The 24,637-nt window shown below is 45.8% G+C and overlaps 4 protein-coding genes across 5 annotated transcripts; 2 read left to right on the top strand and 2 right to left on the bottom strand.

The window, feature by feature from the left end:
* The first annotated feature begins 1,581 nt into the window (after nt 1-1,581).
* On the top strand, nt 1,582-5,092 carry LOC104314862 (adenosine receptor A3). Its single transcript, XM_009914553.2, has 2 exons — nt 1,582-2,133; nt 3,134-5,092. Exons 1-2 carry the CDS (start codon nt 1,784-1,786, stop codon nt 3,732-3,734), a joined length of 951 nt encoding a protein of 316 aa, XP_009912855.1. The 5' UTR covers nt 1,582-1,783; the 3' UTR covers nt 3,735-5,092.
* Nucleotides 5,093-8,772: 3,680 nt separating this feature from the next.
* On the bottom strand, nt 8,773-13,242 carry LOC138682049 (transmembrane protein C1orf162 homolog). 2 transcript variants are annotated; one of them, XM_069771058.1, is made up of 6 exons: nt 12,282-13,242; nt 11,481-11,543; nt 11,038-11,137; nt 10,635-10,723; nt 9,943-10,019; nt 8,773-9,343 (listed from the first exon to the last, which is right to left on the bottom strand). In XM_069771058.1, the coding sequence occupies exons 2-6, from the start codon at nt 11,509-11,511 to the stop codon at nt 9,284-9,286; spliced, it is 357 nt and encodes a 118-aa protein (XP_069627159.1). In that variant the 5' UTR covers nt 11,512-11,543; nt 12,282-13,242; the 3' UTR covers nt 8,773-9,283. The 2 variants fall into 2 exon arrangements, with proteins under 2 accessions (XP_069627159.1, XP_069627158.1); XM_069771057.1 differs by having other exon boundaries at nt 11,038-11,143.
* A 251-nt stretch (nt 13,243-13,493) lies between these two features.
* ATP5PB (ATP synthase peripheral stalk-membrane subunit b) lies at nt 13,494-16,715 on the bottom strand. Its single transcript, XM_069771056.1, has 7 exons — nt 16,586-16,715; nt 16,416-16,458; nt 15,840-15,985; nt 15,159-15,322; nt 14,623-14,748; nt 14,221-14,400; nt 13,494-13,652 (listed from the first exon to the last, which is right to left on the bottom strand). Exons 1-7 carry the CDS (start codon nt 16,611-16,613, stop codon nt 13,581-13,583), a joined length of 759 nt encoding a protein of 252 aa, XP_069627157.1. The 5' UTR covers nt 16,614-16,715; the 3' UTR covers nt 13,494-13,580.
* Nucleotides 16,716-16,744: 29 nt separating this feature from the next.
* WDR77 (WD repeat domain 77) lies at nt 16,745-23,345 on the top strand. The gene is made up of 10 exons (XM_069771055.1): nt 16,745-16,949; nt 17,101-17,286; nt 18,681-18,822; nt 18,895-18,944; nt 19,604-19,674; nt 20,063-20,117; nt 20,393-20,464; nt 20,568-20,676; nt 21,140-21,208; nt 21,415-23,345. Exons 1-10 carry the CDS (start codon nt 16,808-16,810, stop codon nt 21,572-21,574), a joined length of 1,056 nt encoding a protein of 351 aa, XP_069627156.1. The 5' UTR covers nt 16,745-16,807; the 3' UTR covers nt 21,575-23,345.
* The last annotated feature ends 1,292 nt before the right edge of the window (nt 23,346-24,637 follow it).

Below are 24,637 nucleotides of genomic sequence, written 5' to 3' on the forward strand. Positions count from 1 at the left end.
TCAAAACACAGCACTGTACCAGCTACTAGGAAGACAGTTAACTCTATCCCAGCTGAAACCAGGACAGGAGGGTGGGCCCTACTAAATCCCCTATAACTCAGCTTTGCAGTAGCTGTCTCTGCAAGAGGCATTTGTCTGCAGCCACAGGAGCAGGTGACAGAAAAAGGAAGCTGGCAGCTGAGGTCACGAGAGGAGATGCACAGCGAGCACAGGAAGCGGGCAGCACTCTTACCCAAGTGTGGCCGGCAGCCAGGAAGACACAGACTTTCCCCACGTCCGCTCAAAGCTGCGGAGTGCCAGCTGCCCAGGTACTTCCAGAGAAGTAGCTCATTCAGCTTGCAGAAGCCTAGCATACACCCCGGCTGTGACCTTCACATGCCACTCCTGGGATTTATCTCCGGCACCCACAGATATCCAGTGTCAGATTTGATCAGAAAACCAGCACAGCCAAGTGCAGTTGCAGACTGGGACTGTCTATAGAGAGCTCACCATTTTCCCAGCAGTAATTCTACCAAAATGCCAGGTAGTCACGGAGCAAAAAGCACTTACATCAATTTCAAGGAAGAGGAATTTGTCCAACTCTTCTGACAACAGAGAATAAAGAAGTCTCATTTATTTCTGGCTCTGTCTCCTCGCAGGGCTGATTTCACTTCCCCATCCTCAGTTTTACCAGAAAGCTGGGTAGAAGAGATGGAGGACTCGGTGTCTGGGAAACTGAGTACTCCCCATGTTTGCTTAAGGCTTCATCACACTAATACGGCACCATCCACCTAATCGTTTACTTGCTTTATGCTCATTCCTGGAGAGCGGGCATTTCTATTTGCCCAAGAGCCAGGTCACCCTGCGACTCACAGGCTGACACGAGCTCACATGCTTGCATCTCTTCTCAGTTTCATCTGAAATGGGAGCAGCTCTTTCCCTGCAGACCCACGTCAAGGAGCAAGGCACCATGCACTGCCGGGCTCACCTGCAGCAAACAGATCACAGCTTTCACACCCTCTCCCTGCCACTTCCCATCACTTCCCACACCTTTCCTTGGTTTCTCCATCTCCCATAAACAAAGCATAGGAAAGCATGCCACTCTCTGAACGTGACTTGTTTTGCCATCACTGATTTCTAGCAGAAATGAGGGCTCTCACTGAAAACGTCACCTGCATTACAAGTGTTCTTGTCAGACTGAGAAAGGTCTAAGAGTGTTTTGCAGCCACCTCAGGGCCCTAACTCAAATGGTATACTCTGAATTAAATCAAGCACTGGAATTTAACAAAACACTCTTCTAACATCCCCTGAACTCGCCTCATTTCCTATAGTGACTGCAGGGTGATTATCTAGATTGATAAGTGGCAACTTCACAGACAACTCTGGTTACAGTTCTCCCACTTCTCACACTGTGGCTTGGAAGAAGCACCAGTTAAAGTATTTGTTTATAGGTTGCTGGTAAGCAGGCTTGTGGAAGCTTTTCAATTTTTTTTCCCTTCAAAATAGCCTTCCAAAGTACTTTACTGATACCAGGCTGCTGAAGAGATGCTGTGAGCTTCAGCAGATGTGTCCAGAGGGGGGAGCAGCTCCTGGATCCTAAGGTATTTGCAGCTCTGTGGAAAGGCAACAGCCGATTTGCTGCCCGAGTGCTGAGGACGTGAAACACTGGAAGGGGCTTGAACACTGGAGAGTCACTGGAGCAACTGAGCAGCAGACGCTGAGGACTAATCCCACACACGGTCATCAATGCCCATGCTCCCTTCTGCAGCTCAAGCAAGGGTGGGAGCATCTCCAGCAACCTGCCATGCCAAACGGCAGCCTGGCACTGAGCAGCCTGGATGGGATTTACATCGGTACCGAGTGCTTGGTTGCTTTGTTTGCCACATTGGGTAACATCCTGGTCATATGGGTGGTGAAGCTGAACTCGACATTTCAGAACACGACTCTGTACTTCATCGTTTCCCTGGCACTGGCAGACATTGCGGTGGGGATCCTCGTCATGCCCCTGGCCATTGTGGTGAGTCTGGGCATCAGCATCCACTTCTACACCTGCCTATTTATGTGCTGCCTGATGGTGGTTTTCACTAACGCGTCCATCCTCTCCCTCCTGGCCATCGCGATTGACAGGTACCTGCGAGTGAAGCTGCCAACTAGGTGAGTGCTGGACCACCGTGGGGCCCTCCGCTCGCCCCGCTCCTGCCATCTTTCCCAGGCCCAGCCTCTGCCCCATGGGTGCCACCTCCTCTCTCCTCCTTAACTTGGCCCTTTTCTAACAAACAGTTACTCTAAACGCTTGCTTGCACATGGAGAAAATACCTGTGCCTAAAAGCCCACCCAAGACAAACTTTGTACAGCAGGACCCAGTCCCGGCAGTTAATAATGCAGCACAAACAGACCCCGGTGGGATTCAGGTGGGGCCAACAGCTCGGTGTTATTGCTGATCAGAATTTGGCCACAGGATGAGTCTGTAGTCAAACAGCTGAATTCTTCAGATGTTTTGTTAATTGCACAAGATGCTGAGAGTACTATAGATTTCTTTGGGTTTCTGAGACTAGTCTTTTAAATACAGTTCCTTTTAGTGTTTGCTGAAAATACAAAAGAAGTAACAGACTTATTAAGTGCTACTTAAGAAGTCATTCACTTTTTGTATTTGAATGAAAAAGTATGTAAGCTAGAAATGCAAAACATAACCTCAAGCATGAAAGAAGTCTTTTTTTTTTTTTATGGGGAAAGGACCTATAAAATTGAAGAATGAAACAACAGTTTGGTCCTACAAATGGCATAAACCAAATGTAAAGAGTAAGGTACACCCAAGGAAGCTGAGAAATAATATAGGACTGCTAATAGTAGAAAAGCAGTATCTAGGCAAGAGGAGAACTAAGATCATAATGAAATAAGAAATGAAACAGCTGAAAACAGCCAATTATAAAGGGGGGAAGTTAAACATGGTTCTTCTTACGGGTGCTGCAAACTAACTGTTACAAATGAAGAGTTAGGGCCTGTCTCAAAACAAGATTTGGTTTCCCCCTAAAAAAAAAGTTAATGCTCCGCTTTGTGACAATAAACCTGTAGTATTTGAACATGCGAGTTCTTGAAACCATCCTTAGCTATTTTAAACACTTGTTTAACACAACCTGGTTTTGTTCCCCAACAGATATAAAATAATCACTACAGAGAGAAGAGTTTGGTGGGCACTGTGTTTGTGCTGGTCTGTGTCCCTGCTGGTAGGATTAGTCCCCATGTTTGGATGGAACAAGACAGAACCAAGAAACTCTGACTTTTTCAGGTGTCGATTTACCTCTGTGATGAGGATGGATTACATGGTATATTTTGGCTTCTTCACATGGACCCTTGTCCCTCTGCTCATCATGTCTGCTCTGTATGTTGAGATCTTTTACATCATCCGGACAAAGCTAAGTCAAGGTACAACCAACCTGAGAGGGGCAGGAGCTTTTTATGGACAGGAGTTCAAGACAGCCAAATCTCTAGCACTTGTTCTCTTCCTGTTTGCAATATCGTGGTTGCCTCTGTGCATTATAAACTCCGTTTCCTATTTTTACCCTGAGTGTCACATCCCCCCGTATTTGATGTACTTGGGAATCCTGTTATCCCATGCCAATTCTGCCATGAACCCCATTGTCTATGCCTGCAAGATAAAGAAGTTCAAAAACACGTACCTTTTAATTTTAAGGACCTATATCCTGTGCAAAAAACCAGACGCAGTTCTTACAGAGCAAACAGACCAACAGTCATAAATAAAGAACAAATGTTGACCTGACAGTATATACCAGACCATTGATAAACCACTTTGATTTGTTAAGAAACTCAGGGGAAAATGTGTGTTCTGTTTAATTTACTCCCGCTCTTGCAGAAACTGTTCTATAGTAAGGGCAAGCTCCTGTTACTCAATCTGATGCACATTTGACATTAAGCCCCAAAGGATCACTTATGATCTTCTGCATTATTGTACCCCAGAGAACTCTGCTTGATGGTTGCTGTACCAAGCCCAGATCTTCCAGGCAAGCATCTTCATTTAACAGGACATTCCCGTTTTTATTTATTGGCTTGAACATTATTTGGTAGAGCAGCAACCCAAAGCACTGTTACCAAGGCAGACATTTTGCTCCTAGTTCCCCAGCTTGGATCCATGATCAGCTGGTAAAAACCAGTGCTTGTTCACTTCTAGCTTCAACTCAAAACTGAGAAGTCTTTGTTACAATTTTGATTTCACTTTTTGCCCAGTTATAGGCCCTTTGCTTACACACAGCCAGACTTGCCCTGACTTTTTTGGTTTTGTCCAGTAGCACCTGTGCAATAAAACTATAGCATCTCCTGCGACACCTCCACCTGCAGATGACCTGCATTGTGAAACTACCCTCATCCGCCGCTGATAGTCCCGCTGCTGACCATCTCAGCTGAAAGGCCAGAAGCTGGCCTTTGGTGACCTTCTTCTTTGAGGGAGATCCTGTCAGTGGGAGGCTTCCATTGCTTTTAAATCAAGGCAATGCTCACCCCAGAAGCCTGCAAAATTGGCCTCAGATATAGAGCACCAGGCAAAAGCTGAACTGCCGAACACACTGAAGCTCTTCATTAATGAGATATGCTGGGTACAGGGGAGCATGCCAGGAAGAGATAACTGTCAAAAAATCAACTAATGATATCTTTAAGTTCTTCCCTCCTCCCCCAGTTACCTGACCAAGGATAGAATCGACTATCCCCAAATCATCAAGGATGCCTTTTCCTTATTTGTTACTAAAAAGCATCCATTTGGGGGATTCTTCCTGCACAGCATATTCCCATGCTTAATTCTCCCCACAATCACAAATTGTTTTCCTAAGACCTGATTCAAATGTAATTTGCTGCAAGTCTCCTCTGTAAACCTGAAGAACAGTTGTTCTTTGTAACAACCTGTTACAGACCTGAAGACTACTGTAAAGGTTTATGTAAATATGTGTCTATATACGTCTTTGTACTAAATCGTTTCAAAATACAGAACAGATACTTAAGAGAAATTTTGTCCAGTGTTGTTTGCTTTTTTTACATAAGGATTGGTTGGGTCCACTGTTCTTTGTTGTTGGTAATGGAGCAGCTTGCAATCCAGGCATGTCCTCACAGACTATTCCTATACCCTTTGTTTTCTCTGTCAATTTAGACTAAATTTGAGTCTGGTCAACTTGTGCTGCAGTGTTGTCATGTTTTCATGAATAATAATAAATATTAGAGGGATTTTATATTAATTCAGCCTGCTTGTCTCCCATGACAATCAAAAAAAGCAGCCTGCATGAAATCTCCACACTGTTTTAGTTGGTGTCTCGACTAGGATGGCAACAGAAATTGAAGTAAATATTACACCACAGTTCACACGGCCTGTTTTTAGGGAACATGGGTCAAGCTGAAAATAGGTCGTTAAAGGTCAGGCGCTTTTTTTTTCCATCTTTAAATAACTAAAGTGGCCTAGAAAAACCCAGAAAAGGGAGGGCATCATTCTGTTATTTATCTCAGAAAGTGTTGGCGTCTGTTCCTTTAACTGAGATCAGACATCTCAATTTATTATCTGATGTAACCCCTGTCACAGGCCAAAGCTCTGCCCATTACACACTCAACTCTATTAATAAACAGGCCAGCAAAGGAAGTCACTGCATAAGTACATCAGAATTTTGCTACATGATCTTTCATTATCAGTTGATAGAACTGATTGCTTTCAGCAGAAAAACAGGTCCCGCCTAAAGAGCAGAAAATTATTCATTAGAATGACGCACAGCAAACTTCGCCTATGTATTTTTGAGAAATTGAGAAAAGAGGGAACAACACCAGCACCAAGCTTGCCTAGCAAGCTGCCTGACAAACTCCAAGAGAACAAGGCGTAAGTATATGGAGAAAGAACAGAAACAGCAGACGGAGAGCAGGGGAAGCCATCCTGCCTTCTGAAAGGCGGCTGCAAAGGAAAGCAGTCTCAGCAAGCTGACTGACCCTGCTCAGCCCCCCGAGAGGGAACTCCAGGCAACAGCTCACCTTTTAGTGATGAAGCAAGATGCTCACCACAGCTGGACCCAGCCACTCTCCATAAGGTGACCAGAGGAGGAACTGCCCTGCTGAGGGAGAAGGTTCATCACCTGGCTTCTGTCACTGGCGGTGCTGGCTGGAAAATGCTCATGCAGGTCTAGGTTGCTGGTTCTCACTTCCAGCAGTTACTCTGGAAATAGTTGTGGCTTCAGACCCAGGCAGAGATCAGACAGGCTGAACAATGCTTAAACTAGATGCAAAGATGGGTGAAGGAGCATACTAACAGTCCACACGTATACAAATATCACCCAGGGAGAGCAAAAGATTTTAGCTCTCCTGGGAGAGCTGACTTATTGCTGGCTGAGGGAAATGCAGCCTGACAGTCACATCAACATCATTGCTGTAGCTCTAATAATCCATCCTTTTAACACTGCAACCAGATGTCAATTCCAAAATGCCAGGGAATATCACGGGCCACTACTGTCCATGCATCCTTCAAAGCACCGTTTGACCCATGAGCCATTTCTGTCCACCCTCCCAGGGTTGGACAATTTGTACTGGACTTTCCCATACCCAGGCAACTTCCTTGCAAACTCCTGCTGTGAAAGCTTGTCTTTAGGGAGACCACAAGTACAGACACCTCTAGCAGAAACCTACTGAAACAGTGAAAATGGGAGAGCCAGAATGGCAAAACAGAGGACACGCGACCCCTCCTCTATTCTGATTAGCAGGTGCAGTTGTCCCAAATTCCTCTAGCTGTCTATAAAACAAAGAGTTGCCTGATGGCCACCATTAAAACCTGTGTATGACTATACAGAGCTCTTGGCATGGGAAAAGGAGAGGCGGGTGCTCCGGGATGAGTCTGGGACTCATTAGCAGCCACACAACAAATGGAGGTTCTCCGTCACCCTCCAGCTCCAAGGGCTGTACGACACTCAGCTCTCTAGGTAGGCACATAAAAGTGCTGTGCTGCGGTTGGCAATGTTCCACAAAGTACATGAAATGGTTGTGCTAAGTCTCAGTACAATTCACGGTGAGGAAACATCTACATGAAAAACCTGACATCTTAGCTGGTCTGGGTATAAAGGGAACTAGGCCTTAAGCCTCGTTATTTCTAAGACTATTCGTATCAGACATATAACTAATGATTACAGATTGCTTTAGATGTGATTAATAGAACGCAGGTGCTTACAAAACAATATGCATAAGCTGCTTATTTGTCGTATGTGTAGCCCCCACCATGGCTGGCTAAAAACCCAGTCAAGCTGAATCAACAGAAGGATCATACATCTTAGACCTAAGACATGGGAGTAAGTGATTAAGTTTAGAACAAGATAAATTAACAGAATAGCCTGAGTGATTTTCAGAAATTCAAAGGTGATCTTTGATGTGTAAGAAGATAAGTGATTGTGGTGACCCAAGACCTTCTGCCTACGACCACTAACTTCAGAAGAACCAGGACACAAGAATTGATGAGATAAATTGATGAATGATAATGACACGCGAACCAAGATCAACTGCAAAATCACAAAGTCTTTGGACTGGGATAATGGGTGGTAAAAGGTATATAAGACTGAGAAATTTTTGGAAGCTTGCCATTCACTGCAGTGGTGGCCCAACTCTGAGTTGTTAATGAAGCAAAACTAGAGAAACCCATGACTGAAAATCCTCTAACACTGGGGCAGGGGGGAAAGGCTGCGGTGAGTCACCTTTTCATGCACTTCTAACACAGGATCTAATCTGACAGTATCTAATGCAGGAAGGGAGCATTCTTGTTGGTATGGTGAAGTAACATTTCTGCAAGCCCACTGAATTTTCAGACCTTCTTATTTCTCAGTTGCTGTCAGGCAGCAGAGTAACATTGTTATTAAACAAACAAAAAAAAAATTGTGCACCAACCACAATCATCCTTCATGAACTTCTCAGCAGCTGCACATTTTGAGGAGTAATATAAGTAATATGGTATTTTCTCTATTAAATAGTGCTTGAAGAAACTGCTGTGACTGAGATGAGAGCAGATAATAGCAAAACAAAGAGCTCAAGTTCTACTCCTGACCCTGTAAAACAGTCAGCAGCCTTCTGCACAACCCCTCTCAAGCCAGATTTCAGAACGTAATGGTGTCATGCACCTGCTTTTCAGTGGTCCCCCAGACTTCCACCAGCTTCTGCAGTCACAGAGGCAGGACAACTCAACAGAGCTGGCAGAGGTAGAGCCACTGCTCTGCTAACTGCTTGTTGGAAAGACACCAAATGCACCACATCTAAGCTGAGATAAATCCAGCTGTCCAGCCGTGGCTTCGTGCTGTCATCAGGCGGCACATCCAGTCTCACTCATTGGAAGCCTCTCAGACTTGCTGTCTTCAGCTGCAGCGCACAGGAGGCTGTAGGACCCGAGGCACTTGTCCTGCCTAAAAGATTCCTCTAGAGAGGTGTTTACAATAGCATGGACACAACATCTGCATTTTCAGAAAAGAGAAATACCTGCAAGAATCTGACACTCTCTGGTGACCAGAAACAAGGTGGCAGGAAACTTTGCTCCGATTCAGCCTTGCCCGAGAAGCACTGGACAACCGATGGAGATCACTGTACTTACTCGGACAACAAACCTCCCATCTGTGGGCACAGGAACAGGCAGAGAAGCTTCTCTGTGGGTGCTAAGACTAAGTCAATAGTGGTAGCTTATTCCCCAGTTTATGGAAAGGGGAGGACTTTCAACTTTTTACAATATATTTGGAACACTATGGGTAATAACACATGAATGAACATTTCCAGAAATTTTGACTGTCACACTGTGATTGTGTACTTCTTTTATGTGACCCAATCAGGAAGCAGACATTTGCATACAAACATTTCATTATCGTATCATAACTTCAATAAGCAGAAAATAACTAATCAGAGCATTTGGCAATCATAAAACAAGAAAAATGCTATAGTCAGTGACAGAAAAGGGAAACATAAGGGCACAGACATGAACAAACGCAGAGTAACATTTCCATTTTCCAATTCTCTTTGGTAGTTCAAAGCAATAGCAAGCACAAATGGAAACTTTACAAGTGCATTGTAAGGACTCACTGAGATTTCTACAGATGAGGAAATAGGTTATAAAAAGCAATTTGTCCACAAGCATTGGCAAGCAGTTCGGAATAGGAGACATTAGTTTCCCCTTATAATTATAAAATGAGCTGATGTTACATACGGCAGTGCTGGCATTCTCAGAGCACTATAGGCGTTGATATAATGTTCTGGTAGCATTTGATATTCAGAAAGTGCAAGTGTCTTCATTTCACTAGAAAATTCACCATCATACAACCATTGGTATCTGACTTCGCTGGAAAGCTAGAGTGGTGTAGGCAACCTCATTCTGGGGATGTGAAAGAACCCACAAACATTAGAGAGCATGCAAGCATCACATCTCAGGCATGAACTTCCTGCTTTTAATTTGTCCTCAACGCTACACTCCCTAAGCAGTCACAGCCTGTCCCTGCACATGGGAAATTAGTAAACGCTATGCTGGATCAGACCACTTATTAGTCTAGCTCAGGATCCTGGGTCAACTCTGCATTAGAAACTTCAGAGAATATCATGACTGAGAACTACAGAAATGTTTGCCCTTTAGAAAGATTTTCCCCTAACGTGCCTAATTAGTGGTTTAGTTAAGTCCCAGCACCCTTGAAATACATGGGGAGTATGGCATTTGAGCCCTGGGATAACAGAGAAGGAATATCTTTCCTCCTACTGTCCAAGTACCTCCTCAGGTAACTTCTTGGACTACTATAAATACAGGCTGAAGCCTTGGATGCAGAAAACAAAGCACTTTTCCTTAGTCAAAAGAACTGTCAACTAACACTTGTGTCTTGCAAGAGCAAACCTCTTTTCTCCCCCCCAAATTAATATTTACCATTCTATCAAGAATCTGAAGTCTCTGCATAAAGTCTTAGAAATAATACTTGTGACCTTTACCTGGATGTTCTTAGATTCCTCAGTCACTGTCTGGGAGGAAACTTGGTCTTGTAAATTTTGGTGGGATCTCTTACACTCTAGGAAGGAAAGGGATACCAGTCTCAGCTGTCTGCACCGTGTTTGGAGACAGCAGTGCAAGAGAGGCTCAAGACAGAGCAGCACCAGAGTGTGTGGCTTGGGCGTAGCTTGTAAAATCTGTCACTGACCTTCACTGCAAAGTGAGCAGTTTGGCAGGCCAAGCAGAAGGGTAGCCCAAATCCCTGCTCACCTGTTGGAAGTGGCTACGTTGAAAGTGACTGATGAATTTGGTGAGAACCCTGTGTGGCTAGTGTTAGGATGAAAAAAAAAAAAAAAAAATCCAACAAAAAAACCCAAACCAAAACACAACCAACAAAACCCACCACAACTCATCAGTGCTAAAATTAATTCTTCCATGAAAACAGCCCCTGGGATGATTCATGAGGAGTTACTGCCAGGAATGACCTGTCCATCAATACATTAATTATTCAAGGAAGACATAATCTGTAGAAGTTACTTTGAAGCCCTGGTGCTGTAAGATGCAGCCCAGAAGAAGAAGAGCACAGAAACTTAGCACCCTCCATATAAGATGTACAGCACAAGATGTTAAGCACTTCTCTGCCACCAGGTCTGGATCATCATGCTGCTGTTATTCCCACCGCTCTGCCACTTACTTTTTCTGAAGAGGCAGATGATTGCAAAAACCAGAACAGCCAAGACGATGCCAGAGGTAAACGCTAGCAATACGCAGAGTATTTCATGGCTGTTGATACACAGAAAATAGTGTCAGAATCTCCAGTTTTAACAAAGGTGTTGAAGAATCAGTAATGCTCAAATTCACCAAAGCTTTATGAAATGTAATACATCACTTATCCCAAGCCCCATGAGATTAAAAGGTGTGTATCTGCATTAAGCATCACTATGAATTAAATATCTAGTGCACAGACTAGGAAATTCTAAGCAACCTTTGAAAGCCCCAAGACATAAAATGTACTACATATAACTCCTCCCTTGCAGGAGTCTGTAGTCTCAGGGAACTCTGTGTTTGAAGTCGGGAAATAAAGGCGGAACATTTACTTATCAATCCAGCATTTGACTTCTGAAGCTTCCAAGCCAACCGTAGAGGTATATACAGTGGTAGGTACAGTGAGAGTAGTGGAAACGGGTGTTGGTGTAACTGGAACTCAATAGGAAAAAAAAAAAAAAAAAAAAAGGAACAAAAACTGATTTTAAAATGTGTTAATTTCTCCAGTAATATGAGAAGCAACAAAAACTACGTAGAGGCATACACCTATTAGAGTAAGTATAACATTTCTCTATCAGAGGGCTGAAAGCGCAAAACACCAGACAGAAAAGTTTAGTTATTTGTATTATTACTGTCCCACAGCAGCCTTTGGCAGCCATGCAGTTCTTCCAAATGCATACATCTCCTGCTAAGCTACCCCCATAGCAGCCCTTTCTGAGTCAGGACAGTATCAGTCAAGAATACTACATCTAAGAAAACTCCTTAAAGAAAATACCTGCACGTGCTTTTGAGGAGCTACCTCCCATTCTCTCCGAATACCACTGAACAGTAAGAGAAGCTAAAAGGAGGGGAAAAAAAAAAAGTTGTATTTATATACAGATACATGTGCACACTAGAGCAAAACAAACCTGTCACCCTCTTCTAAGTCACAGGCTTTAGTTTTTATCAATTTTTCAGACATCTTGCACAAACTGGCACAAAGCCACAGCAGCAAACCAGCAGTTACTCAGCGTGAATCCTGGTCCCCAATGTCTTGTTCCTGTGCATACGCATGCACATTCACTACATTTTGATGAACATGTTGCCTTCTTTCAAAAGGACGGAGTATATTTAGTAACTAAAAAAGCACCCACAGTATTATCTTTGCAGTAGCTAGAACTGAGTGAACTTTATGAACATCTTCATAATCAGAAGCAGCTTTGAAAAAATGGCCCTTTTTCTTTCTCAAGTTACAGTGACTTTTTCCACCAAAGCAGGAACAGTAACTTTCTTCTCAAATCTGGGGGTGGAATCTTAAAGATACAGAAATACCAGTCTACTACAACATTCCTACCCTGGTATTTCTCACTACATGGCTTGCAAACGGCACACTGTGAGGAACATGGAAGTAATGCCGACAACAATGTGAATATAAACATTCTGTTCTCTCTTGCTGTCGTCTTTTTCTACCACATGCCAATTACTGCCCACATTCCAGAAGAGTGAAACGGTTCAAACCTCCCAGTTTCCTACACCAAGTCAACAAGCATACTCTGTTTGCAGTAATAAAAGAATAAGCGATACAGCTCCATCTTACCTCACTCCATAGAACTGCTGCCCACCTCTTGGTAGAACAACTCCTGAATCGTTAGCACAGCAGATTAACTGCTTGCTTTGTGAAAAGAACGTCTGTCAAACTAGTTAAAGCTCAAGTGTCATTCAAATGTGGGGTTACACAAATATGGAAGTTGAGCAACTTCAGTTTTTAATTAAAAAAACAGGAAACTGAAAAACATCTGTGCTCAGGACCTGTTGACCTAAAAATAAGTCAGCTTCAGCTTAAGTTAGCTTACTTTTAAGTAAGGTTCTTACCTCTAGAGAACACCTTTTTTTGCTTAACTCTTGTATTGAAAAGCGTAGAAAACTGTGCTATTTTACTAACTCCACTAAAAATGAGCACTTCCCTACCGTAGTACCAATTCACATAAAAGAGGCACATAAGCACACCCTAGTCTGCTTAAGTTTATTTACTAAATAAATCACTTCCCAAAACAGAAAGGAGATTACACATAGGTAAGTGCTTTGCTCAGCTAGGATATCTGAGATATAACAAAATCCTTCAGGGAGTTTCTTATAAAAAGAAAATGAAAGGGCTTATATTGTGTATTATCACAATACACATAAAACTACTTTCCTTGTTACACACACACAAAGAAAAAAGCAAGCAACTTATTTTTTTGTGAAAATCCAGAAAAAACCTACCCTCTAGAATAAACTTATCCATTTCACCATTTTAAACTTACTACTGGCAAGCTCAATTAAAGCTAAGTTTTCTTGTAGCTTTTGATACATTTCCTGCCAGCTGCATCCTTTTTCACACCGAACAGGATGATGCTTTCAGCACTATTTGAAGCTTTGTTATGAAAGTAGTTTTTTCAGTTCATTCCTAAAATCAGGACATTCATTCAGAGTACCTCCAAATATTGGACTAGGTGAATGGGAGCACTGGCACTCATTTTGATTTTAGAACATGTTTATGATTACAGTAGATACCTACAGGTCATTATCACACAGAATTCTAAACCAAACACTTATCACTGTATTAGCACCAGAATTTTCCACCGTGAAGTTCTGCATCTTATCTCTGGAAGCATTCACGACCAAACAAGGAACGAAACAGAATTGCGCATACTGTGGTTGCAAGTAACCCCCCACTGCAAACTAACCGTAGTGTTTTTTGTGACTGATTTAGCTACTTCAAACACAAAAAGGAAATTACTGTTGCTACTGCTAGTGAAAGACAGCAGAGTGTTTTGTTTGTTGGTTTAATGATACTTTAGAATCATACAGTTTCCAACAATAAGTAATGAGACACACGTCAGTGGATCAGATGTGGTTACGCTGCTGCCTGTGCGCTCTTCGATAATGCCCTCAGGTCCAAAATGCACTTCGCAATACTGTCCTTCTGCTGCAAAAGAAAGGAAAACAGCTTTCAGAAGAGAGACTTTATGAAAGACATTTAAACAAGCAAAAGAATTTTTAGACCCATAAAATGGGTTACAGATTAAAAGGGATATAATTATAGCTCATGAAGTCAGAGATTCAAATCCAAACAACGACTTGCATTAAAGCATCTGCATGCAGTGCTAGGAACATGTTGTCTTTTTTTGTTCTCAGCTTCATTCCTTAAAGAAAGGACATCTAGAGCCCATCTGTAGATCTTAAGCTGCCATGGTCTTACACAGAGAATTTTACAGGTGAGTTCCCTGACCTGTTAGCTATACATCCTATCACAAGCTTAGTTCTATGCTGCAACAACAACCACCACACAAAATTCTAGCTTAAATCACCAGCACACAAGCACCTGGTACCTAGTAACTGGGCTTGCTAGCTCTTACTCAGTAGCAAGAACGTGTTGTAGCCACACTTGCAAGTCACCCAAAGATGGCTTATCATCTTCTGGGCTAAGCCAGTATCACTGGACAGCAAGTAGCTGTACAGACAAAACTGTCAAGCAGATTAAAATAAGCAAGTACCTGTTGAGGTGTGATGCTCTGAACAACATTTTTCTCCACCCACTGAATCATGTGATCTTGTTCTTTCTGACGCTTTAAATTCTGCAGAGCCACTTGATAGTCCAGCCTTTTCTTTACTTCATTGTACACTGTCAGTAATCTTTCTCGATAATTAGTTTCCAGCAACATTGCAATATTATTCTAGACACAGAAGATGAAATCAAAGGGTTAATGTTTGGCAAGAATACAAAACAGAGGCAGAACACATGCTATAGCAAAAGTCACAGGATCAGGCAGTGGAACTGGCCCTATCTAGAACACACAGAAGGTAAACAGTGCATTACTTGTTAGCAATTTAAGAGGCACCCAGATTAGGTAGCAGAGACTGCAGTGGAAGCGAACTGTAGAGCTGGAACTGCGTACCCGCTTAGCGTCAAAGAGGTAACTGCGGCCTTCAACTCGCCACTGCTCCTTCTTCTCCTGTTCAATGGCAGTCTCGAGATTTTTAATAGCCTCATTTTTCACAGCTAAAGCTTTAGCAACTTTCTCCTGAAAGAAGAAACAAAAGACATGCTTCAGAATGAAAGTAAAATGCAAGGAAAACAAGTGATCTGTAATTAACTTTTGAAATTCTGCATTCAGATTTGAGAAATATCTGCATAAACTGGATTATGCCAGGGGTTGAGGTTAAAGGATGACAAGACAGAAGAATTAGGGTTCACAGTCAATCGTACTTTAAAAAAAAATAATTTGTGCTGGTATGAGGCGTTTTATTTTTGAAGACCTACATAACAATACCAACATAAGATCTAAAACATACCTTATTTAAGCAACATTCTGAAGATATTAGACTCAGATTTTTATGACAGCCTAGGCACAGTATTCTTTTGAATATTTAAGCAGATAACTTCAAGTAGTTATTAACTACTACAAAGTTAGATTATGGTTTCTTTTGTTACCTCATTAAGTTTGTCAGCAAAAGCTGCTACATCAGACCCGTATTTTTTTACGCCATAGATGATGACTGATAATATGCAGGCCGCTGCAACTGTCTCATGGTTAATTACATAGATTTCCTTAGAGAGCAAGTAAAGCAGGAGTCCAGTACCTAACATGTAAGGCCCTAAAAAAAAACAAAATAAAGCAGCATTATTTGTACAAGGCATAAAGAGGCTCACTGAAGTCAAACACCTAAGAGGTAGCTAGCTTAAGGCTTACAAGAAGATCAAGAAGTGTTCTCTCTTAACATGACAAAACGGCAAAACCCCATACAACTAAGGGGAAGGGTGCCATGAGGACGCTCACCAGAAGTGGAAGCAACTTGCATCTGGCATGGGCGCTGCTGCTTCTGCTCACTCAGAAACAGGCAAAAATCTCTGTTTAAAGGTTTTGAGGGTCAGCAGGCAAATAAATCTTCCTGCAACATCAATCTCATGACATTCTTCCTTTATTTAAATCACCGGTGCCTAGCTTTCGAACCAGAAAGTGCTGCACTGGCTCATACCTCACAACCTCCCTCTGCATAAGCAAAAAAATAATCTTCCCTAATATTTTACCTTTTCAGCAGCTGGAAGTTGTGGACAGAACTAAATAAGCATGACTAAACATATATTTTTAAATAAATAAAAGTATATATTAACCTGTAACTCCTGTTTTAGGATACAAAAACTGGAAAAACTCCTCTGGGATCAAACCATGACGTACTTCGCCTCCTTTCTCAGGCAGAGGTGGCAAAGGAGCCAAACACTGCTGAGTTGTGTGCAGTGGTCTTGTGGTGTGCAGTACACTATAAATAATGAGAAAGTTTCCATTACGCTTATTTTTGAAAAACAAAACCAGCCCACCCTTAGATGAGGCTCAAACGCGTTTCCAATTAAATAGGTAGGCATTCATTAGACACGCCCCCTCTGAGGAAGAGGGTGGGACTAGATAACCTCCAGAGCTTCCTTCCCACCGTAACTGTTTTATAAGCCTACGACGTTAACGAGAAAGACAAAAGACAAAGCGCCAGAATAACGTTATTTTAAAATAACCACCGGTGGGTTTCTGAGGTGCCCCCCACAGGCAGCCTGTCCCCAGGAGGGGACGGCAGCCAAGCCGGGCCGCCCGTCACACCAGAGGCGCCACTAGGCCTCAGCCGGAGGTCAAAGCCCTCAGCGCTGCCCGCCGAGGCCCCCGGGCCGCCCCTCCCCTCCTCCTCCCCCCCCGGTACTCACCTCACGGTGACGGGAGGCGGCAGGCTCCTCAGCGCGGCCGGGGCTGAGGGAAGAAAAGGGGCAAGAGAGCGCGTCAGGGACAGAGCTCAGCCAGGACAACCCCCCGCCCGCCGCCGCCACCACCCCCACCCCAGGGAGACGGCGCTCCTCCCCTCTCCCCCGGCTCTCACCGGCGCGGAGGACGAGACGGGAGAACATGGCGGGCGGCGGTACGACCCCTTTCGTTCTGCTGACCGCCGGCCGCCGAACCGCGCCAAGATGGCGGCAGGAGAGGTCTCGCGAGACGCGCTCTCGGGGCGGGGCGGGCGCTCTCGCGAGAGAGCGGCGCGGCGCGCGCGGCGCGGGAGCACGTGGGGGGCGCCGCCGGCCCCGCTCCCGCCGCCGCCGCCGCCATGGAGGAGCCGCCGCCCGAGCAGCCCCCGCCGCCCCCGGCGGGCGGCGAGGACGCGTCTGCGTCCGGCCCCGAGTGGAACATCCCGCCCAACGCGCCCGCCTGCATGGAGCGGCACCTGGAGGGCGCGCATTACCGCGCAGGTAGCGGGGCCGCGGGCGGGCCGCCGGCCCGGGGGGGGCGGGGCTGGGGGTCGGGGGTCGGTCGGGGCCGCCCCGGCCCCCCCGCGCCCCCCCCCCCTACGGGGAGCGGCGGTGGGCGCTCAGCGGGCCTCTCCCCTCGGCTCTCCCGCAGACGGGGCCCTGCTGCTGGGCGCCTCAGGGCTGAGCGGGCGGTGCTGGGCCGGCTCCCTCTGGGTCTTCGCCGACCCCCGCCGCGCCCCCAGCGAGGGCTTCTGCACCGCCGGCGTCCAGACCGAGGCGGGCGTCGCCGACTTGTGCTGGGTGGCTGACAGGGGCATCCTGGTGGCCTCCGACTCCGGTAAGCAACGGCGATCCCCGCGGGTCGTCGTCCCCCTAAGCTGAGGTGGGCGCCCCCCCCCCCCTTCCCCCTTAAGCTGAGGTAGGCGCCCCCCCCCCCTTCCCCCTTAAGCTGAGGTGGGCGCCCCCCCCCCTTCCCCCTTAAGCTGAGGTGGGCGCCCCCCCCCCTTCCCCCTTAAGCTGAGGTGGGCGCCCCCCCCCCTTCCCCCTTAAGCTGAGGTGGGCGCCCCCCCCCCTTCCCCCTTAAGCTGAGGTGGGCGCCCCCCCCCCTTCCCCCTTAAGCTGAGGTGGGCGCCCCCCCCCCTTCCCCCTTAAGCTGAGGTGGGCGCCCCCCCCCCTTCCCCCTTAAGCTGAGGTGGGCGCCCCCCCCCCTTCCCCCTTAAGCTGAGGTGGGCGCCCCCCCCCCTTCCCCCTTAAGCTGAGGTGGGCGCCCCCCCCCCTTCCCCCTTAAGCTGAGGTGGGCGCCCCCCCCCCCTTCCCCCTTAAGCTGAGGTGGGCGCCCCCCCCCCTTCCCCCTTAAGCTGAGGTGGGCGCCCCCCCCCCTTCCCCCTTAAGCTGAGGTGGGCGCCCCCCCCCCTTCCCCCTTAAGCTGAGGTGGGCGCCCCCCCCCCTTCCCCCTTAAGCTGAGGTGGGCGCCCCCCCCCCTTCCCCCTTAAGCTGAGGTGGGCGCCCCCCCCCCTTCCCCCTTAAGCTGAGGTGGGCGCCCCCCCCCCTTCCCCCTTAAGCTGAGGTGGGCGCCCCCCCCCCTTCCCCCTTAAGCTGAGGTGGGCGCCCCCCCCCCTTCCCCCTTAAGCTGAGGTGGGCGCCCCCCCCCTTCCCCCTTAAGCTGAGGTGGGCGCCCCCCCCCCTTCCCCCTTAAGCTGAGGTGGGCGCCCCCCCCCCTTCCCCCTTAAGCTGAGGTGGGCGCCCCCCCCCCTTCCCCCTTAAGCTGAGGTGGGCGCCCCCCCCCCTTCCCCCTTAAGCTGAGGTGGGCGCCCCCCCCCCTTCCCCCTTAAGCTGAGGTGGGCGCCCCCCCCCCTTCCCCCTTAAGCTGAGGTGGGCGCCCCCCCCCCTTCCCCCTTAAGCTGAGGTGGGCGCCCCCCCCCCTTCCCCCTTAAGCTGAGGTGGGCGCCCCCCCCCCTTCCCCCTTAAGCTGAGGTGGGCGCCCCCCCCCCTTCCCCCTTAAGCTGAGGTGGGCGCCCCCCCCCCTTCCCCCTTAAGCTGAGGTGGGCGCCCCCCCCCCCTTCCCCCTTAAGCTGAGGTGGGCGCCCCCCCCCCCCTTCCCCCTTAAGCTGAGGTGGGCGCCCCCCCCCCTTCCCCCTTAAGCTGAGGTGGGCGCCCCCCCCCCTTCCCCCTTAAGCTGAGGTGGGCGCCCCCCCCCCTTCCCCCTTAAGCTGAGGTGGGTGCCCCCCCCAGGCGCCGTGGAGCTATGGGAGCTGGACGAAAACCAAACGCTCATCGTCAACAAGTTCTGTAAATACGAGCATGACGACATCGTGATGACGGTGGCCGTCCTGGCCGGCAGCACCCAGGCCGTCAGCGGCGGCAGGGACTTCTGGTGAGTGTCCCCAGCCCGGCTGCCATGTGCCAGGGCCGGTGCCGGGTGCTGACTGCTCGCTCTTGTCCGCAGCGTGAAGGTCTGGGACCTCCCACAGCAAACGGTGCTGCACTCCTACAGAGGTGAGTGCCACGCCGGCCCCATCGCCCGGCTCCTGCTGGCCGCTCGCCGGTTGCTGCAGGCTGAGCTTACTCCTGCAGCATCCCGCCTGCCAAACCACGCTTGGGGCCGCGATCTAACGTTTGCTAGTCTGTGAAGTTTCTGGCACAGCTTTGTTTCTTTGTCTGTTGTTCATTTCTCCCCACAACATGAATGCTATAAGGTTTAGTTTGCCTTGCATCTCTAAGTGTATTTTAGAGTTTTTCCTCTGTACTGAAATCTTCCACCTGCATATGATTGTGTGATCTCCTAATCCATATTTGTTTTGAACAACAGCTCATTTGAGAGGCCGATCTCTGGAGATGCGGTGTTGTGATCTCTAGCCACGGCAGAGGCTGTGCTGTGTTTGATCCTCTCCCCCCGCCAGCCCCTTTGTGACTGGCCTCTTGTCTGGAGAGGCTTCCTCAAGCTTATGTGTGTCACAGGGACTTGACTGCAGTGGCTCTGGTTGGATCTGGCAGGATTTGGTAGGAAGCCGTTGGCTATTGCCAAGTAGAAGTTAGCCTATATCTGGGCATAAACTATTCTTCATTATATTGGTGTGCCTTCAGAGGTCCCTGGGAATGTGTGGGAAAGTTGGATACGATCTTTGAGGCTCTTTATCCTTTTGTGCTTTTGGTAGCTCACTCCGGTTCAGTGACATGTGTGGCTTCCTGTCCTGGTAAGGACACTGTGTTCCTGTCCTGTGCTGAGGTAAAGTTTGCTCTCTGTCTAAATCTACCGGATAAAAACGAGATATAATTTTAGTTATTTACAGTTAAACGCACTTACTGGGAAACCCCCTATTGTGTTACAAGCTGCATACTTGTGTTATTTCAATGTTCCAGTCTGATAAATTGACAGTCAGCTTACCAAGCTGATTTTTACAGGTTTGTATTAAAATGCGAGAGCTCCTAGGCCTGTGCTAGGGATGACTGAAGAAACTAACTTGCAATTAACGGCAGCATTGTTTTAACACAAACGAAGAGGTGGTGTGGGTTTGAATGTGGGTCAGTAGCAGTTCTGCAGTGAATCTGAGTTTATGCCTACTCCCTGCCACAAAGAAGTTATAAACACCTTCTTGTTCATTCTGGATTTATAGGACAGCAGAACTCTACTCTGGGACACCAGATGCCCCAAACCAGCTACTCGAATTGGTATGTTTCTGTATGCAGTTACTGCTTGTGTATGAGTTTTTGTTGGAAGAATTAAATTATTTTATGCCTGACTTCACTATGACTAACTTCAAATCTAGCAATGTGAGCATTTGGGCAGAAAAGCCTATTAAAACCTAAGGAAGTCTAACACTATCCCAGAAGTACGATAAGCTTTTAAATATTTGTCTTAGTGCAGTAGCAGTGCTAAATGAGATAGTGCAGGAATATCTTTGTATTGACTCTTTTCACAGTCATCCCAATTTATTTACTTGTAGTTTGCAGTGCCTGTAATCACCTCCCTACCTCAGTCATGTGGCATCCACAGAAAAGTGACATCTTTGCTTTGGGTAAGAAGTGATCTTATTATTTGACTTTCAGCAGGCAAATCAAGGTCTTTCTTTTCACATGTCAATTTTGCTAATAACTTCATTCTCCCTTCCTCTCTTAAAGGTGATGAAAATGGAACAGTTGCACTAGTAGACACAAAGAATCCTGATTCCGCCCTCAGCTCCACTGTGCATGCCCGAAGTATCACGGGGTTTGCATTTTCTACACATAGGTACAGTCTGATATGCTGGCGTAGAATGCGTGACTGCATATACTTGAAAGCCTTATTTGTTTTTGGAGTAACACTTATGAAACTACTAGTTTTGGTCTTTTTCATCAAGATCGATAGTGAAGAATAAACCTAACAACGTCTCACTTCTGACAAGATGTGTGTGAATGTACATGAGAACACTTTTGCAGTATTCAGAATTATTGACCCACTCACTGTGGGGATTTTTCTAGTTACAGTCACCTCTGCTTGAAGAAGGATTACTTACTTTCCAACACAAATAGAATATTCTTGTTTAGTGTGCTGGCAACCTGCCAAATGATGATGAAAACATTTTTGTAAGATTTGGTGTCTGTTAATTCACTGTACCTGGGTCAGGCTCACTAAGATGTGTGCTTTTCATAAGTTTGTCCCTAAGAAGCTTTCTTGTATTTGTTCTAACCATGGTCTCATCTCTGTCCTCTAGTTCACCCTTACTGGCTTCAATCAGTGAAGACTGTTCAGTAGCTGTTCTTGACTCAGACCTCTCAGAGGTGTAAGTACTAGACAGAATGTGGCTATTTGTCTTGTTGACTTCTCATTAAGTTAATTATTTATCCGTATGCTAAGTGGAATATGAAAGTACTTTTTAAATAGGGGAGCATCGTTCTAACAAACTAGCAGTTAGGAATTGCACAAGCCCATAAACTTTAGTGACAGTGCTTTATGGCTAATAAATAAATGAATGTTCATGTTTTCCAGGTTCAGAAACCGTTCTCATCGAGACTTTGTAAAAGGCTTATCGTGGTCTCCTTCAGACAATGCCTTGCTCACTACGGTTGGATGGGATCATCAGGTTTTACATCACACTGTCCCCATACCAACTGGTGAAGGTTCTGGAGTCAACTGTGTAAAAGAATAGTTTTCTAAACTCACGGTCCAAATTCCTTCCTGGCATTACTTTGATTCTGCTGAAGTCAAAGGAGTGTGTGAACTGGAGCAGGTGTGGTCTGTTATCTGCCTTGAAGCTTGTGACTAAGAAGGTTCCTGTAGTAGTTTTGAATTAGACATAAGTTAGTTACAAACCAAGCTTTACCCTCTCCTCAGGAGCTGGCTTCACCTGTGATAAGACTTCAGTATTTTACCCAGAAAAAAATTGACTTCAGGCACAGAGGAGACTTGGAGAGATGGGGCATTAGGTATAATTTAAAAAAAAAAGACAAACTTGATTCCTCCCTCAGTTCTCCAAACCATCCATGGAATTAACAGAAACATTTTCTGGGGGAGGTTAAAAACAACACCTCTTGTTAGTTGGATGCAAGAGCCTCACCCTCGAGCAAAGATCTTTGCTATGTAAATCAGTTCTTCCAACCGAGTGGGAAGACATGTTAGCATCTAAAGACTAGAAGGGTTCCACTGTTGTCCTTAATGCAGTATGTGGTATAGAGGGTTGGTCTTCAATATCTACTGGTGTGGATCCTATGGTGAGCACTGTTTATGCACTGGTATTGGAATACCAGTTCTTGGTGTGAAGAGTCTTGTATGTTGTATGATAAGGATGCCAGCTGCACCCCTGTAATTAAACAGCTTCGTGATGGTGTGTGACATGCTGACATACTGAGACCTGTGATGCTCAACATTGGCTTAGCAGCTGAGGCCAGCTCAAAGAGGCTGTTACTGTAGCATGCTGAAAACCAAGAGAAGTTAGCAGTTGCTACGAACACCATGTTTCATCTCCTCTGTGCTGAAGACAACTTACTCAAAGATCTGTGAACAAAAGCTTATGTAAGGGAAAAACTGGACTAAGGACTTCAGTTTTCATTTGCTTGCTCCTATAAACAGACTCTGCTTAGTGATAAATGAGATTCCTTACATGCTTGTGATGAGTGACTTTGTGCCGGCAACTGAGGGGACCAAGCATTCCCATAATCCCCAAAACAGACTCCTTACAAGTGTTTTTTTTGTAGTGTACCACATACTTCTAAAATTAAACTGTTTCCCTGGAACATATTTAACTGAAAAAAGTCATTGCTCTGCATGCATTGCCGCTGCTCTAGGTATGGCTTGGTATGGCCTAATATTTCCTAGACGGAATAAAGCAGGTCCTGCCTAATGAAACAAAAAATACTATTGAAATGAATGCTACTCCTGTTTCTTTAGCACAATAGCAACACTAAAATGTATACCACTTCCAGTGGGCTTATCCCTGCATAAACATAGGTTTTAGTTGATCCAAATTGTGCAATTAATTTTTAGGCAGACTAAGCTTTCCCAGGCTCTGTACTTTTCTCATACTCTTCTTAAAACTTCATTTGCTGTTTTTTTAATTCCTGTGTGATACAGGTGTTTACAGAGCAAACTTGCCGATCTAGAGCAGCATATGACAAGGAGAAGGTAAATGATTATAAAAACTGACAAGTTTACTCAAGTACCCCTTGAACAACCACAAAAAGTTACCTGTTACAGACCTCTGATGGTGTTCTGAAAACTGGAACAGGTCTTGTGCTGTTTGTGAAAAAGTTGTCTTGGAAGAGTAGAAGACGGTTTTTAAATAAATCATAGTTTTCATTTGTAACTGGGTGTAAGTTTCACCAGGCCACTTCTGTAGTATTGAAGAGCCAGCTGAGATAATTCACACAGTTAAAGTGAAGTTGTGATTTCAGTCCCTGAAATTAAAACCGTTTTTAAATAAATGTGCACTGTATTATTAATGCTAGGGTACTATGATTCTTCAGCACTAGTGCAAGGCAGGCTGTAAGTCCTGCTTGTTTTCAGGAAGCTTTTCTTCCCAAAACTTGGAAGTAGGGTTTCCATTGTTCATAGGTAAAAAGGGAAGCACTATACCAGCTACTAGGAAGACAATTAACTATCCCAGCTGAAACAAGCACATCAGGTATTAAACAACATTAAGTTCCTCACATTGCCACACTGTGAGCGAAACAACAGTGGAAGGTGAAGTCTATATGAATAACAGGTCATTATTGATGTATTAATCCTGTTTTTACAATTGCTTAAAGACTTAGTGTGGCAGCGCAAAAAAAAAATGCAAAGGCTTCATCATCTGGCAAATCTTTGGGTGAAGCTTTAACGTTCTGCCACAGGAGGGCAGCAGCTGCCAGCTTGACAAGTGGCAAAGCAGCATACCGGCCCCAACCGTCTGCACATGTCTTTAAAGAGTATCTACCTTTGTTGTTTTTACCACTTATGCTTGGTTTTTTTTCCCCATCCTAAGAGAAGCACAGAAGAGCGACAGTTTATCTAGCAGTCACTTGTGTTAGCGTGGCTCCTGGTGGATTGCACCATTGCTAGAAAGACTACATTAAATAGCTGTACCAACATGCAGGCAGCAGCAGCAGAAACACTGGCAATACCACATCAATGCTTGTTGACTTTGTAACTATCTGCAAAGGAATTGGAGCGAATTCTCTGGGTTTTGTGGTATGCTCACACTCTCTGTGGACTACATGCTGTTCGGGTTTGAGGATACTTCTATAAATACATTGTGGCTAGAGTAAAAGCTTCAAGATACACATTGCACACTTCCCTCACGAAGAACCTGGTTCTGTAGCCAGAGCTGGATTAAAGAGATGAGAATGCAAAGAAGTATAATTTTGAGGAGTGGAGAGAATAAGCCACTATGAAGACAAGCCTGCCTTTTATGTTGCTGCTTGCATTGCTCACGCTGCATTTTCAATTTTAAGTACATCACTCTAGTTAGGACTTGCAAATAAGTATGCAAGTTTCATTACTAATGAAAAGCTCAAAACCAAGAGCTATTTATAGAAGCAGCACAGGCTGAACTGCACAAGCTCCTTTGCCAGCCTGCCTAACCAGCTGGATGCGAGGGGTGTTTCTAGAGCAACAGGGCAGTTAAGGCTAGCTGCCCATTCATTTCTTCATCAGGCTTCTAAAAACACTTAAATTGCCACAGGGTTTATATCAACAACTGGTAGGTAGAAACTGGACCAAGCCCTAGGTAAGCTGA

Source organism: Haliaeetus albicilla, chromosome 26 (genome assembly GCF_947461875.1).
Source record: "Haliaeetus albicilla chromosome 26, bHalAlb1.1, whole genome shotgun sequence".
In the NCBI taxonomy this organism is placed as follows: domain Eukaryota; kingdom Metazoa; phylum Chordata; class Aves; order Accipitriformes; family Accipitridae; genus Haliaeetus; species Haliaeetus albicilla.